General features: G+C 41.8%; 1 protein-coding gene across 2 annotated transcripts in view; it reads right to left on the reverse strand.

The window, feature by feature from the left end:
* PREP (prolyl endopeptidase) overlaps positions 1 to 8,262 on the reverse strand; it is a 115,139-nt gene extending 106,877 nt beyond the window's left edge. For both annotated transcript variants that reach the window (XM_074862199.1, XM_074862200.1), the window contains exons 1-2: positions 8,031 to 8,262; positions 6,674 to 6,748 (exon numbers count right to left, since the gene is read on the reverse strand). In XM_074862199.1, coding sequence (XP_074718300.1) covers positions 6,674 to 6,748; positions 8,031 to 8,231 — 276 coding nt within the window. In that variant the 5' untranslated portion in view covers positions 8,232 to 8,262. The remainder of the gene's footprint in view (positions 1 to 6,673; positions 6,749 to 8,030) is intronic.
* Between the last annotated feature and the right edge of the window lie 11,401 nt (positions 8,263 to 19,663).

The following is a 19,663-nucleotide window of genomic DNA, read 5'->3' on the forward strand; positions in this document are numbered from 1 at the left end:
CCTGACTGATCTTTTATCTTGAATAACATCTCTTCAGGGCATGCACTGGGGTAACCAGTGGTTCAGCCAAGGAGAAGCCAGATTCATGTAATTCTCCTCTAAAAACAAACTCCAAACCTCATGCTTTTAAAAACCCTCCTTATATTTGCCGAAATGGCATAAAAAAGCTAACTTACAGTATATACATAGGAAATACCATTTTCCCTTACTTCACCACAAATATACAATACTCCAATACTCTATGATAAAAAAATTAGGAAATAGATAACAAACAGAGTCCCTTTTGCTCACAGACAGCACTATCATTTCAGGGGCTGTGAAGGGCTGGAAGATGATACAAAACATCATGTGCACCATCTGTTCATCCTATTAACATATCACACAGGATTAATCCCAGCCAGTATTTCTTTGAAAGGCCAAAGTACTGTCCACAGAGAGTTCTTAGTTACAAAAGGCAAGCATGCCTAATTTCTGAGAAGAGAATTTTGAGGAGTCTGGTTTCTTTAAAACACACCACCTCCCCACTACAAACACTTAATGACAGTGGCCAAAACCATTACCACTCCAGCTGTTTGTTAGAGGCTGCTGCTCCCATGGCATGCATAGAAAAACTGGTGCTCTGCTGGTGTTTCACCATCCCTATTTATAGTACAGTACATTAACATTAAATTAATACCTAAGTGTCTCAAGGTGAACCACAGCTGCTAAGAAGCAGACATACATGCTTTTCTGTCTCTAACATGGAGTAGGAAGGACAGGACACTGCGCGTGAGACTGTAATTCACAGCCAGATGTCACAATGATGGCTGCTGTATCACTCTCGGACCCCAGCCTCTTGCCTCCAGCCTGAAACCCTGTCCACTCACCTCTTGCTTACACAGGTCTCTTTCCCAGTTGCTTTGAAAGAGGCTATTGTTTCTACCTGTCCTGAATCTATCATGCAGCAAACAGATCAACACATGTTAACATCTGAACTACACTTCACCACAGGGCATGACCCACAGGAACAGCAGGGCTACAATCCATATTCCACAACTTGTGTTTCACAGTTCTTCAGAAAAGCCAACTGCTGTACAGAGTACCTGTCACACATTTACAAAATGCTCTCAGTGTTTACTCATTTAATTCTTCAGGTGAGAAAAAGGAAAGAATAGAACATAAAACTCTTCTGGTAGCATTTTACAGACATTTCACGTGGTGAGAAGTGAACACATGGGGCAAACAGAGAGACACTCTCCCTCCCATTTGCCTCACTGCCACAGCAGTGCACAGTCAAGAGCTGCATTACATGCCCAGCTGTTTTCAGAGACTTGTCAGGCCAAAAGGTAGAGGAGAAAGTGCATTAATTATGGTCAAGCTCCACTTGAGAGGTATTTGTTCATGCCTAACAAAGCATAGAGGAACTGATAAGCTTTAAACATGTGAGTGCAGAATTAGTAATGCCCTAATAGCACTTGGCTAAGTACTGAAACGTATTAGTTTAAAAACACGTGGGCTGGTTACACACAAGTCACCACTCAAAGACGACACAAGAAAGCAAGCACTACAGCACTGAAAAAGAACAGATAAGAAAAGATACAGATGGCTAACAGTGATGACTTCTGAACCTTTACTCAAAATTGGACTCTATGTACCAGCAAGGATCAAGTCAGGAAGCGATCCCGAGAAAAAGGAAAAAGGTGAATGCATTGTCAAGGGAAGGCCAATTTTTGCTTCTGTTCTCCCTTTGAGGATCATACTGGCACAGACAGCTTTAGCACCCAGCACGGCAGCACAGCACATCCCAGTGGTAAGTCAAAATGGCATGCAGCTCCCATACAGTACTGCTGTAATTGTTCCCTCCCATCAGATCATGACAGAACTTAATCAAATCTACCCAAGAATTATGTGTATCTGAATTTCTCTAAATGCAAACACATGAATTTCAAAGACCACATACACAAAAATCTAGACACCACATGCTACACAAACAAACTAACTATTCAAAGTGCTGTGACATTTCAGAGAAAAGATGTCTTATAAAACACGTATAAAACAATCCATTGTACTGGACGGGCAAAAGCTTTTTTCAGTTGCATTTAGTGGACACAAACTGGCCCACATCTTTGTTTCATCTATCAGTAACTCAACCAAAATGGTAACCTTGCTGCAAGGGACCCTGCATTACCATTTTTAACTGCAGTCAGACCTTACCACATCTGCTTTCATTACCGATATTCAAAGAGGAGACACAAACTTTTCTTCACAAACATTCACTGCACAAGAGCATGCTTACATATTAACTATTGCGCTCACAACAGAATCACTAGTAATTTTGCTTTTAGAGGAACTTAATATATTTTTCCCATTTCCACTTAGTATGCACCAAAGATTCCAAGACTATTTGTAAAAGAGAATGCCATTGCTATCTGAAAAAGGAGGTAGGAATTTTTGAAAGACTTCCATCGAGTCCACTAGTCCAGTTTGGAAACTGTCTATTCTTACGCTTTTGAGCACAAGGTTGCACTCATGTTCAAAAAGCAATACATAATTGAAATATTGCTCTAGGTAAAGTACAGGAACAGATGTCAGCAGAAACTCTCACAGTAAACAACTCCATCCACCACACTGACCTAACTCTATACATCTTCATGAGCCTACAGAGAAAGATTCTTATTTTACCTGTATAAACCTGCACCTGACAACCTATCACAAGGTTTGAACCAGAACAGAATTTGCTAGCAGAAGAAAGGATAGAATAAGGGTCTGAGTGAGGCATATGCTTATGGTATCTGGAAAGCAAAAGAATTTCTGAAGTGTTGTTCTAAGAGTACAGATGTTCTACTCAATGCTGAAGTGTTTGGCCATTACTTGACCAGGCCAACTGTTTTTTAAAAAACCCCATGAAATTTCATCTAAAACCCCAAAATTTTTTAACCATGCATTGTTACAACCTATCAGCTTTCCACATGTCACTAAGCTATTCTCTCAAGATAATGATTTCCACTCACAGTATGCCTTCCAAGGAGAAGTCTTAAGATAGAAATTGTTTTAATATTAGCAGTCTTTGTTATTAACCTGTAAAGTATTTACAGTTTAATAGTTACCCCCAAAATCTTCATATATATCTTCTCAGTAAAAGGTAGTTCAGTGCAACTCCTACAAGAAGGCACATACCTTTAAGTATTACAAGGTAAAACTAAGCAGACTTCTGGTGGCTCACCTCTTAGCATTTACTTCAGTACTGAGCAAAGTTTTTATTTACATATTGGACAAGGGAGTTTTGTTTGCTTACAGCTGTGCGTGACTACTCCAACCAAGCACACACAGGGAAAACAGCGATATAGTAAAGCACATAGATCATGAACACCGAAGCACATACTTCTTGAACAACAGCTTTTCCACAAGAGACTGAGGATGTGGCTTGATGATTGTCTTAATCAGCTCTAAGACTGTGCACCTGACAAGAAACAGTCCTGCTTAAGACACCTGCAGATTTCAATAACCTCCTTTTTATAGCAGATATATACACTGCGTATGGAATAAGATCATCTTGGTGACCTGGCTGAAAAATTTCTAGACCTATTTGACTTTCACCTAATTAAAAGTAGGCTGTGGGCTGCTAGAAAAGGAAAGATCCCATTCTTGAACCATCTTAGTTCCAACTATCACGTGGCCTTGGAATGACCTAAATTAAGCGTGTGTGCCAACAGAAAACGAATCTGCCAAAGGCCTCCCCCTCCCAGAACACCACCTTGCGATGGCTATACCCAGGCATGGGGGGGAACAGAAGCACTCAGGTCAGCACAAGAAGGGGAGTGAGAGCAGAGAGAAACCACAGAACCACCTGACTTAATGTAAACCTGCAAACTACAGTGGATCAGACACAGGACCATCTGCACTCTACTCTCATTGCAAAAAGAACTGATTAAGCCAATCAAAAAAGTCCCACCCTTCTATGTTCACTTGTTTGTAAGCTGCTAACTATCAGAGCCCACAAGATCATTTGGACTAGCCACAGGAAAAAGTAGCACAATTCTTTATACTCACAGCTGTTGTGGGTAATTTTTTTCAGTCCCAGTCCTGTTAACCCTACAGTGGACATCAGGTGAAACTACCACAAAAATTCCAGCGTTAAAAACAATCATCTCACTTGCCTGTGCTTCTCTCGCCATGCTTCAAGAAATAGTAAACTTGATGTTTCACTGACTCACATCAACACAGAAACAAAGTGAGGCCTACCCATTTATTTTTTGTGACCACACCAATGCTTGACATGAGTATTTCTGCTCAGTCTAGAAAAGAAGAATTCCAACATATATGTTTATTTATTCGATGGCACACACCAAATAATTGTGACTGTTTGCATATGAGAAAAGATTCCTAACTTAATAAATGAATGACGTTCAGTCTTCACTCTTGGCATAAACCAGAATTTTCACTGTTATACATACTCAAATCAAACAAGTGTGTTGTAAACAGGAATCAAATAGGGACTCTTTCATACAGATAAGCATGGATGACCAAGGAATTCTTCTTCTAGTTCTGTACTTAATATGTAGAAAAGTAAAGGTATCCTATTGTTGCAGGTGTACACAGGATATTTTTATTTTTCCTCAAAACAAATGGAGGTTTGGGACATTTAGGCATGCATAAAGAGAGCAACTTGGAGGAAGAATGGGAAGCACATAGGTCTCAAGGTCAGCAACCTGAAGGCTTGAGAAGTTTACAAAGCATGCTCCAAATTCTCTCTGAAGCCTGCATGTCATTCAATTGCCTCTATACCAGCATCTGGTTATTCTTTGACCTGGTAGGTGCAGAACGGCTATTCTGCAGGAGTTCTCCAAACTATCTCAAGAACTTGGAGATAAAACTATTAGGAAAAGCTAGCAAGAAAGAGTGCCCGTCAGCAACCTCTGCTGCAGGGCACAAAGTGAGTGATAAAGTAGATGAAAGGAGTTTAGCACTTCAAAATTATTTTTTTCTGACCTCTTCTATGACAGAGGTAGAACAACAAAATAATTCCCTTTGTTCAGTAACTCCCGGAATTTCAGAAAAAGATGTCATACTCACGTACTTATACACACAGGAACTCTATTCACTATTTGCTCCATACTACTGCTGCACTGAAAAATTCTGACAAGGTGTGTGTTTTTTCAGAGTGTAGGCAAGTAAGATTTAACATTATTTTCATTCCACCAGTGTGACATCTTGTGTCTGGGCTGCTGCATTTTTACAAGGACGTTATAATCCCACAATCTTTTTTTTGCCTCCTATATAAACTACAACCTCTGGAGAATGAGATTCAGCCTCCTCCAACCATTCTCACCCAACCTGTTCACAGTATGTGGCAAGAACACAGGGACACAAAAAGTCAGGTCTTGGCATTTTCTCAATCCCAACTCTTCCACTGGATCCCGAAAACCACTTTAATAGGTATTTGTAAGGTCTCTATAAAAGACAGACATAACCATACCTCCCCACACATATATCCCTCTGAATCTGGCACAAAGCTATCCTGTGTGTACTGTTTCTTAAGGATGCCAGAATCAAAAAATTAAAATACTCACAACTTACTAAATATCTAATTTTCAGTGTTAACATCCATGGTGGAGTTTTTCACTAAAACCTGGTCTCAAATGAACGTTTTTAATCTACCTGAGTTTATATATTTGCTGTCACATTTCTAAGTAGGGAATAGGATCCTAACTGTACATATTTTATCTTGCTCTTGACAGTTACAATAAATTCTAGTCAACCAATCTCTAGCTCATCAAAATGTATTATGGAAGCACATACACGAGAGAACCTGGAAGGAATCTCACTAATGGAAAGCCACCTTGCAGGACATTTTTAAACGGAGATCCTGCCCTCCATCTTCCTGACACAATCACACATACTAGACAGACGCCAGTGTTTTAGATCCGGAACTACATTTATCACAAAGTTATTAGCCATTACAGAGGAAACCCCTCCACACTGCCACCTACCACTTTCTGGCCACCACCCCTGCAACTCCCTATGCCATGAGGAACTGTATCACAGCCATACTTATTATTCTTGAGTATTCTTCCTCAGCAAAAGACCAGTTCCAGCAGCACAGTCTAGCTACACCAGACTTCAGGCTGAAAACACTGCAACATCTGCAATCTGTAATAAAACCACTAAGAATGCATAACTTCAGGAGGAAAATGTTTCATTATTTTCTTTTAAAAAAAGGATTTCAAAAAAAAGGAAAAAAAAAAGATACATTCACACACTTTGTCACTGTACAAAGAAAGCAAACCAATGGAGTTTTCTATCTTCTCCTAACTATTTCATTATGGCAACTTTAGATGTACTTAGGACAGTGGATGAAGTGCTTTAAAATCAGAGTGTTTCTCTTCAGTGTGACAACACCACCTTGAGCATTCAAATTGTCTAAGAAAAATGGGTGCAAGATAAACAAGGCCTTTGTTTTCCAAATTCTGTGATCTAGAGTATACTAAGTGTTCCAGTCTTTCCCCCATTAACACAAATGTACAAAATAATGGCATTGCTGTTGGTGTCGTAAGATATCACATGAACTACACCTACATTCACTATGTAAGTTCTCAGAAAGTATTGGCAGGTCCTTCAAAAACAGAATACCCATGAACCTAGTCTATAAAAGAGAACCATGTCAAAACACCATTCCTGTACAAAGAAACGTTACCTTTGTCTGTTCACTATCAGGATCTTCAAGCCAGCAGTATGGGTCACTTATTTTACAGCCATGGTAATCCAAGACCTAAATTTATAAAAGACAACACTTTAAAAAAAGACATGCACACAAGCAAACTCTAGTCATCAAGGAATGCTAGTCATCAAGGTGAAGGGTATTTGGAATTTCACAAAAGCATACAGTGCTAAGAAGCAAAGGAAGCGAAAAGCAACAACTTGCTCCCAAGTGAGTTGTTAGTATTGCCATTCTTTGGTGATGGCACCAAGGCAGCAGAGCTGTCCTCAGAAAAAACACAGAGCACCAGAGAAATGCAGAACATGAACATAAATTCCTTCCACAAGACCGATAAGTAATAAAAAAAAAACCCCAACAACAAATCAAAACCCCTAAAAAAACCCCAAACAACCCAAACCCTCCCCCAAATCCAGGTGTTCAAGTCAAATCACAAACCCCAATCGCTGGATGCACCCAAAATGTAGTTTCGAGTTATGCAATTAATCGTCTCTGGTTTAGCCCTACCTACTACTGCTGCTCACAAACATGCAAGTAAAATACATATATAAACTTAAAAAAAACCCTAACCCACGTGGTTGAATTTACCAGCTTCCTTCCTCCAGTATACAAAATAAGACTAGATACCTACCGTTAGGAGTTGCATAGTTCAGTCTTTTGCTCAACTATGAAAATAATACTTAAGTTTTTCCGGTGTTCACTCACATCGGCAAACGTTTTGGTTTAAAAGCGATGTTAGTTCTGTAAATAATACCTGGGCTGGCGCCTAAAGCACAATCCTTTCGGAAGGAGAAGAAAACTGAACCCATTTTAGCTAAACTTAGACCGTAACCCTTGCCTATCAAGTTACTGTGGGAACACAAGGAGAGGGACTATTTTACAGATGTGCCATCACACAAAAATAGAGTCCTTGTTCCTCTGCGTGCTACTCCAGCCCAGCTGGAGGCCTGGATGTCCCCGAAACACGCGGCGGTACTACAGTTCCGGGATTTGGGCTCCCGGCTCGGCACGGCCGTGAGACCAGCCCCCGCCGGCCGCCCCGCGGCCCCGGCCCGGCTCTCGGCTCAGCTCGGCCGGCGGCGCTGGCCTCGCACACGCGGGACGTGCCCTCAGGCACCGGCCCAGAGGCCACAAACCCTGATTTTAACAAGCCCCCAGCAGCCGCCACGGCCCACAGACGCTAAAAACCCGAGACCTTTTAAACCTGAAAGCCGAGAAAGCCCCAAACCCCCCCCTCCCCAAGGCAGCTCGTCGCAGCACCGCAGGGGCTGCCGAGAGAGGCTGCCCCCGCGGCCGGGCCCGGCGGCCGCCACACACCGGCCAGTGCCGTACTCACGGCGGTCTCATCGCGGTACACCTCGGGGTACTGGAAGGCCTGCATGGCGGGCGGCAGCGGAGAGAGGCGGGAAGAAGAAGAACAGGAGGAGGAGGAGGAAGATGAAGCGAGGCGCGGAGGCGGCCGCGGGGCTGGGGCTAGGACCGTAGCGGCAGCCGGCAGCAGGCGCGCAGCGCGGCCCAGGCGGAGCGGCGCCGCCATACGATCCGCCCCCTGCCAACGAGCCGCCGCCCGCCCCAGCCAAGAGAGGCCGCCGGCGGCGGGCCGAGTCGCACAGCGCCCCCTGCAGGGAGCCGCCGCACAGGCACCGGCCGGCGGCAGAGAGCGGCGCAGGCGGCGCCGGGCCGGGCCGGGCCGAGGGAGGCGGGCAGAGCGCCCGCCCGCCCCCGTGCGTGCCGCCCTGGCTCGCCGCTCACCCCTCCTGGCGCATCGTGCGCCGACGGAGGAGTTGTTTGCCCCTCACCACCCGGCCAACGGGTTTCATCCTCCTTATAGTAAATGTTAAAAAAGAAAAGTCATGGGGTGTTTTTTTTTTTTTTCCTTTCAGCTCCCCAGCCTTGACACAGGGAGTAGGGGAGAGGCCCAGGCCCGACCCGGAGAGCTCTCCTCTGCGCTGCCCAAAACCGGCAGCTGTTTCACGGGTGGGGGCTTGGGTGGCTTGAGGCCAGGTCCACCCAACCCTTTAGTGTGTTTCCATCAAACGCTCTTCTCTGCAAGCTGCCTGAGACTCCCCACCACCCTAAAAGCAAAGGCCAAGCTGGCCACAGTCCTAGGGAGGATGGCCACCCCAGCGCACCGGCCTGGCTGGCTGGTTTCAGGGGCTCCAGTCCCGTGCTGGCGCAGGCTCTGGCCTGTGCAGCCGACCTGAATGAAAGTGCACCCACTGAAGGTGTTTCGGGTGGGTGACCTCGGGCTCACCCACCAGGCATTTATTTTACAGTAGAGTTTCCCGAGTCAGAAAACTTTCAAACATTTTTCCTCCCAGGTGGTGACCCGCTGTACCCCCACACACTGGAAACGTGCAGAGGACAGGTTGTGGTTCGGCTAGCAACATGGCTGAACTGCTTTTCTTCCAAAGGGGTGTTGCCTCAGAGTTGCCTCCAGCAGCCCTCACCCAGTTGTCCTGTCAGCCTGGGGAGGACTTCACCACAGCTTATCCCAGGGTAAACTCGTGTGTACGTGCGGTGCGTGGCACCAGACGGAGACAAGGAGATTTGCACATGGTGGTGTTTAAATGTTCAATCAGCCAGAAGAGCATTCACAGTTGCGAATAAAATAACCACCAGGAATGACAATGATCTAAAACATTTCAGAAATGTCATCAAACATTTATAGTTACCAGTTCAGAACTGTGCCTTGATTGCTTACTCTTAATGAAAAGAGTTACCATCTCTAATTGGGCATCCTGTGGGCAGGTTGAGGGTTGTGTGCATATGAGGAAATACACCAGCCCCATAATGATCACTGTTACTAAGTGACATAACTGTGTTCATCAGCTTCATTTATGTCCCAAACCACACTTACACAGCTGCTTCTCTCTTGTTCCTTCTCTTTTGGTCCTTTTCCCCTCTTGCTTTGTTTCTCTGTTGATCTTCTCCCTTTTCCAGGTAGGAGCACAGTTGCTGACTACACCTTTTGTCCTGGCTCTCAAGAACATGCATCCAGCAAGGTGGTTAATGGCAGTGCCTTGACATGCCCAATGCTGATAAAGCTTGCTAATTGTCTGAGCAACTTGCTCAGATAAATACTGGCAAGCAAAGGCTGCCACGTTTCTGTCTAGAGTTTCCTGGACAGAATTATATATGCACACAAATTTGCATCATAGTGAGAAATACTAGCTCAATACCTCTGTAAAGCATTGCAGCTTGCCTGTGTGCTACGCAAACAAGCTGTATGTGCACAGTATGTCAGAGTTTTGAGCAGTCTCAACTGCAAATTTACTTCATACACAGCAAAGGCCTTGGATCTGATTCACTGCTGCAGTTTGCCTGAAGGAAACGTCTTTTTTTCAGCCTGAAGATGTGGTGTGGGATGAACATATTTTACATTTATCCAGAATTCCTGGATGTTAGGCAGCTCGGTCAGACTTGCAAGTAGCTCTGACTGAGCAGCCGTACATCCAAATATCCTGGGCATTTCCACCACGTCTCCGTAGATGAGCTTCAAGTTGTGAAAGTAGCCAAGCTGAGGAGTACTGAAAGTTTTGGGCAGATGTGCTTTACGCCTATGAAGAGATCCGACCTGCCGAGAGAGGGCAGCCGGGCTGCACACCACTGTGCAGCTGACACACAGCAGCGCCCGTATTTTTTCAGGCTTCAGCAACCCTTTCAATCCCGGGCACGGTAATTCCCGAAGGATGGGCTGGCCAACATCCAGTAATCACAGTAATTATCCATTACAATACCTTCCAATTCACCCTGGATACAGAGAAGGCGGGAACATACAAAGAAACCCAAGTACATGGTTGTCCAAGATAAGATCTTTGGGCCTGTATTTTACAAGCAGTAATTTTCTTTCAAAAGTGAGCACCAGGGACAGAAAGTGAATTTTCTCTTTACTGTAAATTTCTCCTTTGTTTCTTGGGGGGGGGGGGGGGGCAGGGAAGGATCACACGTGAACAACAGCAAAAGGAGCAAATTGCGCTGTCTGATCTTTTCTTATCAGAAAAGCAATTAGTACAGGTTACATAGTGTCTAAAACACTGCCCAAAACATGTTTTCCTTACTAGGGACCATACAGCCCCTGTACAAATGAAAGGGAGTGCAGTGTGCAGTCTGTTAACACAATTACTTATTATGAAAGGTGTAGCAATCTTCTCCCTTTTCAGTATGTTTGCTTAACACAGAGTTAAAAGTGATTACTGTTAGGGCTGTAGTGTAACAAAATTTGGAGCCTATCTTAATGGTTTGGTGTTGTAGCAACAAGTAAAATTCTATTAAAATTTTACTTTTTCTTGGGTCTAACAAGCCCCAGAGAAGTTCAGATATGGTATTTGCTGTTTTGAGGATAAGCTGCTGTGTAAGCAAAAAAATTCTCTTCCCATATTTAAAAAAAATTTTTTTAAATCTCTTGTTAGTCTTTGTCATCTTATCGCACTCCCATGTTAGCATGAATCTGATCATTTCAAAACCAGATACTGGTCTCTGCTGATATTAATTATACTTCTGCTGATCATCCAGTCATTAGCAAATCTCTTTCAGCTTAGTCAGCATCTCCACAATGACTCACTACAAGTAGTGTATTGACTCAGTAGGAAGTGACTTCATCATTCTTGTCAGGGAAGATCTTACAAAAAATCTAGCAGCAAATTTTGTTTTTACCTTTCCTTTTTGTCCTTTCCCCAACCTCACTCCACCATTATGACTTTGCAATGACTGGAAACTTTTCTGCTATAGAAAGAAGGCAGGTCTGTACCTTTACTCCTGTTTTTTTACATATATTTTAAATTTCATTTACCTAATTATAAGACAGCAGCTCTGCTGTTCAGACACTTATCAACAGGTGTCAGCAGAACCTCAGTCTTTCACTATCATGAGCATGTGCTGAGGTGTACAAATAACTCGAGTTTCAGAGGAATGTGACTCTGAAAGTGTCTGTCCTGCTGGATTTCTGTTTTGAAAGTACTGACTCAAGAGCCTAAATCCTGTTGATTTTCAGTGAATCTTTGATTCCTAAATTATGTTCATCTACTGTATGTATTAATTATGAAGATTGTGTATTGTTTATGGATAATTGAAGGGTTGCTTGGTTTTTTGAGCTGAATTATGAAGCAGCTTATGGTTTTATTATCTCAGTTACAGAAGCTTCTGCCTGAAATAGGTCTGGTCGATATTTGAAACAATCAAGTAAGGCAGTATTTCATTTTGGTAAACTGCTGTGCGCACCATGGAACAGGGTGGATGTACTGAAGTCAGTGGCATGATGCAGAATCATACTCTAGCTTGCCCTGGGGTTGTGCAGTGGTATACTTACACTCCTGGTGCTGTGAAGTCAATTAAGCCATGTGGGGATGTCCACATGGGGAGTTAGTATGGAATATCAATTACAAAGTAGTATTTCAAAGTATTTCATCAGGTAGGCAATCTAAACCATTATTATGGTATGATAAACATATCTAAACTGACGTATGAGTATCAACACGCAGATCATAATATAACCCAATTAGAAATAACTTTTCTTTGAAGGAATTTTTTCCTTCTGTAGCGACCTTCTTTGTGAAGTGAAGAATGAAAAAAATTCTAATCCTAGAAGAGGTTGATGACCAAATATTTTTAATTGATGCTTTGTTTTTATTCTTCAATTTTTAACTGATAACAATTGACCATTAAAAGAAAGTTTTGCCAAATACCAGTGATCTCATTGGAAAATCTGGACTCTTGTGTCCCTGGGTAGATAATCAATACTTTTTCACTGAATTTGGTGTGTTTGAGTCTTTTAATAAGTTATCAGGGAGACCTCCACTGTTTGCAAAGTGAGGTACTGTCTGCTTATGCACCAGATCACTGTGTATTCCTGACACCTAGGTTATACATACTTCAGCATTTCTGGAAATGTATTCTCTTATACAATTCATACTCCAGGGCTTGTGTATTTTGCTGTTCTTCTCAAGAAGGCTCATGCAGAAAAGTTAGAAGGGTTTGAACATTCCTTGCTACACAGTATTTAACAGGAGGGAAGGTTAGGACATAAAGCCCAACACAGTTAAAATAGAAGATTTTCTGTCTACTTTTTCCCCATCTATTTCACTGATCTTTGAATCAACCATTCCTCCATCTTCTCCCACCAAACATCACTCTGCAGAAAGAACTATTAAGCACCATTTTCTGTATAATGAAATGATATTCATTCTTTTGTGTGGAAGGGCAGCAAATCCATATTAATAAAATGGAAAGAGAAGTGCTTCTTTTTATGTGTTTGCTTTTGCCTTTCTGAACTATTCTCTCTTTTTTGGTTGTTATATGCTGCAAAAATACTTTATAAGCTAATTCCTGTCTTCAGGCATCAAAACCAACTAAGATAACCTTTATATTGAAAAGGATGACAGTATAAATAATTCTTACATGGCAGTATCTGAAAATGGAGATAAGTATGAATTGGAAGGAGGCTTTCTATTCTTTTCAGTTCTGAAAATGTAAGGATAATAATTTTCTTGCTTTGGATGAAATCTTCACCCTATTGAAGTCAAAGGAAGTTTTGTCACTGATTTCAAGAGGGTAGAAATGTCACCCCTAATCTTGGCAGTGAGCAAAACGGGAGGAAGCTTCCTGTTAACAGCTTATGACTTGTTGACAGAATTTGGAATACATTAAACACAGGGAAACTGATATATTTTTCTTGGAAAGGAAAACAGTTTTAGCTCCTTTTAAAAGACTCCACATCTAGAAATATCTTCTTCTGCAGTCATCATCTACCCATGTTTAATACATTTTAAATACATGTGTTCAAATGGCTTCGAAACAGAGCTTTCTGTTGTGCCTCAGAAAACATTTGGTTTGTGTTATAACACTATAGAAACTATAAATCTCTGCAGAAAAAAAACACTTTAGAGTCAGAGCACCAAGAATGTGATTCCAAGTGAGACTTGCACATGCCTTTGAGAAAAACCTCTCGATACATGGGAAAAAGAAAGAAAGAAAACTATGCAATTCAGTGACCACCAAATCTGAAATTCAAACTACATTGGAGAATGTGCAAGGTTATCACACACAGTAGTGCTCTAGACACCCTGTATAACAATTTGTTTAAAATATTGCCACTACAATTCCACAGTGGAGAAAAAAATAAGAAGAAAGATAAAATTTCAATTCCAGAAGTGCCTTTTAGGAAAGGTGCTGAATTTTGGTTGACACCAAATAATTATATTTGTAAAAAATCAAATTTTTTTTTTAACATCCAGGGACTACTTTAACCTCTCCTCTAAAGGAGTATGAGTTAAACTTAGTCCTGTAACTGAATTAACACATTCCCAACATTTGTGTAGCTGAATGTGAAATCTCTGTATTTCTAGTACTGCAGCATCTGTGCAATTCAGATGTGGACCAGGGCTTCACTGTGCCCTTTTCCACACATGCCAAGTGGTAGAGACGCTTGATACATTTATGATCTAACATTTATGATCAAAGTAAAAACCACAAATCAACAGGTAGCTACATTCAGGGATGTGGAGGAAAATAATGTGATGTCACTGGTCATTATGCATGTAACACAGCATGCCAGCAACCTGTTTTTTGCAGACAGTGTGAAAAAGGAAAGCTGCCAGGGAAATTTTGAAGGTGCATAAAGGCAGAGTGCTGTATATTTTTACAGAAAGCTCCTCCCCATCTGGCAGGGCAGTGTAGGAAGAGGACGTTACTGGTGTGAAAGGTTTACAAATGTGTGATGACGGCTGGTGCTGTGGGTTATCAGAGATGGCAGCAGGGCCACAATCTGCACAGAAGAGAATTATGTTGTCCATGATGACGGGAGAGCTGGTGGGAAGATGGGAGGAGAGAGGAAACCTGCTTACAGCTGTGGGCACAGAGGAAAGAGCAGGAAACGCGCTCTGTCAAAACCAGGGAGAAGCATCTTGTGGCAAAAGGATGAAAGCCAGACTGGTAATTTTAGCTATATGGAAGTATGAGGAAGGTCATAGCTTTGAAGTTTTATGTATCAAGATTTACACAGGGCCTTGATATGAGAAGACGAGGTGGAGAAAGTCCCAGTCCAGAGGTGCTGACAAGTTCAAGGCCTAAGCAGCAGACAGGCCAGTGATGTTAGCCACAGTGACTGGAAAAAGTAGCAGCAAAGAGAGTTTAGAAGACAGATTAAGAGCTCTGGTGAGCCATACTGAGCTTGAGCCGATGGCGAGACATTAAGAGAGAAGCAGGCTGAGCTTTGGGCTTGGACAGAAGGCAGCATACGGGTGGATTTGAGTCATCATCATGAGCAGTTGGGCTTGTGTTTACAGACAAGCTACCCCAGAGAGGAGGTGCCCTCTCCAGAGGGAGGAGGGAAGGTGACCAAGAGCAGAGCCCTTTGAAACCCACAGAGAGCTGAAGAAAAATGAGGGCATGCTGTTCTCCTTCTCCAGCATGTGATTTGTTGATAATAAACGCTTTTAATAACTAATTTTAAATCCTACTACAAAAACTTCTAAAGGAATAGTTTCTAATGTAGCATGGATCTGATACAGAAGCCCTATGTGGTTTGCTGAGTAAACAGTCACTTTTGGAGATTAATTTTAAGTTTCTCAAGTTAGAATATTACTGAAAATTAATACCTTTTACATATTTTATTATTTCCTTCTCCTGGAGGAGTGTGCAGGAATTTCAGAAGAACAGAAATTTCAAAGATACAATGCATATTAGAACAAATTAAACATTTTTCTTCATGGGGAAATTTTAATGAAATTTTTGCAAGCTTTTTTTTAAAAAGAAATTTTCTATCCATAGGGTTTTGAATCCTGAGAGAAAATGAGGTGAAGGAGAAATTGAGACAAATTTCATGAAAATAAATTCCTCTTCTGAACATTTAAATTAGATGTTCTCCCTTTGCCTTCAGTCTAGGCAGGGGAGGCATCCTTTTCACTAGACTGGAACAAGTTCCTGAGCACAGCCAGGAAACATGGAGCAAGTCAGAGAAATTGAAGAAACACGCATGACACATTTGGGTGGAAGAAAATTCCACAAAAAAATCCTCATGAACTTTCCTCTAATTCACTGAAACTAATTAAGCTAATTAATTTTTACCTCTTGACGGGAGTCCTATTGTAAACCCTGCCCATGCCTGAGACTCATCAAAAGGCACATGACAAGGCCAAGGTAGAACAAGGCTTCTGCCCTATAGCTTTATAGACCTACTGTTCCAAAGCACTGCTGAAATTACCCAGGTCAGAATGACACTTTATGTATCCTGGGAAAAAAATTTTAAATTAGCATTTGTACTACATAGCAATGACATGTCTTGCTTCTCCTTGCCCTGTTCCTCTCATATGTAGTGGTATTGTGAAATCAATATTCAGCAACTGTTTCTGACGTCTAGCTCCTGTAGAATCAACAAGCTACTGCTGCAGGTTATTTGATCTCTTACAAAAATTATTTAATTAGCTATGGTTAAATATTCTAGAGGAAATATGACTACTTGGGAAAGAAACTTAAAGGAGAGAAAAGCAAGAATTAAAGACTGGGAGACCACATCTTCTTCTGCAAGAAGGGTCTTGCTTGCCTTGTAGACTTTCTTTCATCTCTAATTATGTTAGATGTTAGTGTTGTAGTAGGCTTTTTTGATCTCTAATTATGTTAGATGTTATGTTGTTGATGTTAGTGCTGTAAATAACCCCTCTCTGAATTCACTAATTAAATCTTTTAATATTATTCATTCCCTCCTACCAAAACTTACTTCAGTAATTAAAAATATGTCGGTAATTTATTCTGGCCGTACGACTATTTTGTTCAGATATTTATTTAAATAATTGTATTTTATTATAACCTCACAAAAATTCATCCTCATAATTTAATTAGAGATGTATGTGAAAAGCCAAGAGGTATTTGGAGTTAGGCTGTGTTTGTTCACTTTATTTATGGCCTTACTCTTGCAAACTTCAGGGTATTTACAAAGGTATAAAGGGTAATAGTTGTTACCACACCAAGTAAAACTTGCAAAATATCTTCATTTGTTACATGATAAGCACATTATCTAAATCTTGTAAGCACTAAAGAGATCAGAGAAAGAAATGTACCTTTCTCTTGTGTAATGCTACCTGGATTTTCTTTTTGTCTTGTAGGAGACTAGCATGTTGCTGTAAACCAGCCTTCTTAATCACTTGTGCACTCATTGCCCTTAACTGATACCACCACTGCATTAAATATCATACAGACACAACTGCGGGCATATGGAAATAGACACATTTCTACACAGCTCTTAGGATTTCTCTTTTACCAGAGCTAACTGAAGGTTGCTGCCTACATAAAGTATTTGCTCGTGCTGGCAGGTCATGATTTGAGCTGGCAGGTTTCAGCCAAAGACACATCAGGGCATCAGGTAATGAGTGGGAATAACAGACTTGCTGCAAGGCTCAACCCTTTGGAAAAAGCGCAGTAAATTTAGTAACCATGCCCCTACACCTACTAAAGAGACTGAACTGGCCTTCTAGCTTCAGGATAATAAACCTAACAGCCTCATTTCCTGGAGGCTGCTGAAAATAAATGAAGCCAACCCACCTTGTTCCAGGGAGTGGAAAAGTTGGCAATTGGTCTTCGCCAAGGGAAACGAAACAGAACTAGTCCCTTGGTCCCAGATGCAGGAGACGCCTCCCTTTCTCCTTGCAGAAGAGCACAGAGCTGAAACTGTGGTTGACTGAGCTAAAATAACCCTTTTTTCTTCCCCAGAGGCTGCCTGATATGCAAGAAGGACACTGTGCCAACCACCAACCTGGAACAGGCAGTTTGCCTACTGAGCCCTCCACTTCCTCTGGCCCACTGCAGCCAGGGGAGGTCAAGCGCCCCTTATTTACTTCTGTTAACTGCTCCTTTTCGGGAGGATTTGCTCACCACTGGGGAGAGGGACTCAGTGATCACGGAGAGTGCTACACCTGAGCCTGATCACATAAAAAGAGGTTTACGCATGTCTTCCCCATTGTCATCCAACCACTCCAATCCCCTTCATAATGTGTCCCTGAATGGGCAAGGTCAGGTTTGGAAGGACAGCGAGGAAATGATGAGAAGAACCTTCATCCCCTAGCTCCCTGGGAGTCTGCCTTAGAAACCACCCAACCAGCCCATGGGTCTCATGACTGCACTAGTCCAACCAGTGGTCTTACGCCTACAGGCAAGTGTCCTGTGGTACCTCATGGTTCTGTCACTCCACTAGGCCCTAGCCTTTCCTTATGTACATCTGAACGACATCTTCACCATGTGTGAGCAGAAATCTCAATGTGCTGTATTAGACTAGCCTACTTGAAGATCCTTCTGCAGTGTCTCAGGGAGGACCCTACCTGGTCTAGGAAAACAGGGAATTTTGGAATGGCACCACTGGAGGACCATCAGCAGGTCTGTGGTCCAGCCTGCACCTACAAAGCAGGTGATGCGTTACTAACAGGAGTGAACACAGAACCAAGTTTCCAGCTCATATACCTAAACCTTTCTTCCAACATCCAAGTTAACTTTGCAGTGGAGACATTTCACATTGTTTTGCTACTAATCTTGCAGAATCCTCTACTCCTCGACATGCATGCACTGAAAGCCCATTTACCAGTACATACTATGCTGTCCAGTATGGTAAAAAATGCCCAGTCCCATGAACTCAGGTCCCCTCCTCCCTTTCCCCTGCCCTTGCATACCTGCACACTCAGCTCTTCCCTCACATACAGCATGAAGATCTTCCTCTAGGTTTGCTTTGCTTGCTTATCATAGTCTCAAGAGTTAGTACTACGCAAAGTTAAAATCTGTTGAGCACAGGGGCATTTGACCCTGACCACAACCTGCTGTTCCTTTAACAAACAATTAAGACATTCCATGTGTGACTAAATTTGAAAGCAAACTCAAGAATTAATCTGCTTGTTTTAAATAGGGATATAAATAAGGACCAGCCCAGCCATTGCCCAAGAGATAAGCCAAAACTCTGAGGTTCAATAAAAGTTCAGTCACTTCCGCAGTCTCTTAGGCAGGATTTGTTGGGTCTTTATTTAGGGAATAGGATCTTAATTTAGGGAAAATGTCTTTATTTAGGGGTTTTAGGGAACACAATGTCCTCCTGAAGCTTGGAGTGTGTGTCTTATTTCTATTTGAGTATAGTTTCCTCTGGGTATGGATGATACTAAAGGAAAATATCATAGCCAAATCTCTTCTTGCCTAGCACAAATGGTATTTCTGTGGGACTTCTAGTTCTAGCATGCAGCAACAACAAACAAAATAATTATAAATGTATCTGCATAATTCTGCACTACGTCTATCTATCCCATGGTTTCTGAGGAGAAGAGCATGCAGTAAAAAAATCTCAGCATTTAAATCAGGCTTGACATAGAGGCTTGGCTGGTATAATACAGCTTCACTTTTAAAAAAGATATTAACAAAAAAAAAAAAAGCCCAAATTTTAAAGTTACTGGCACCTTGCTTGATAAATTTTGTTAAAATGGTAAGGATCTTACATAAGTTGGTATATTAGATCCCTGAATAAGCTAAGTAAAATACATCTTCTAGATGTTAATATATTTCTGCCACAGTTTTGGATCATGCCATTTAGGAAAACATAAAGTAGTTCAAATGCTCTATCTAGGTAAAAAAGCTACAATAAAACTGCATGTAGCAGGAGAACGATTAAAGTAGATTTTTAGCATGGAAAGTTGCTGTGTGGCAGAAAAATAGATGTAAGGAGAATTTTTGTTCAACTTAATAGTGTAAAATTAACAAAATCAGTGATAAAGTTATGAGATCATGGAAAGTGACTATACCCACACATTTTTTGAGGTGATATGGAGTGCGGAGAGTTCATTTTTCAGGGTTTGTAGATCGAAGATTACATATTAACCACTAACCTAACTGATAACTCTATGGACAGAGTCCGCTTTTCTATGTAATATGGCCTCACTTGTCCCATGCATAATGTTTTATGAGAGCTCTAAAATTTATGCTCACCGTGTTTTCTTGCAAATTATTTTC

The sequence above is a fragment of the Strix uralensis genome, chromosome 3 (genome assembly GCF_047716275.1).
Source record: "Strix uralensis isolate ZFMK-TIS-50842 chromosome 3, bStrUra1, whole genome shotgun sequence".
Lineage (NCBI taxonomy): Eukaryota > Metazoa > Chordata > Aves > Strigiformes > Strigidae > Strix > Strix uralensis.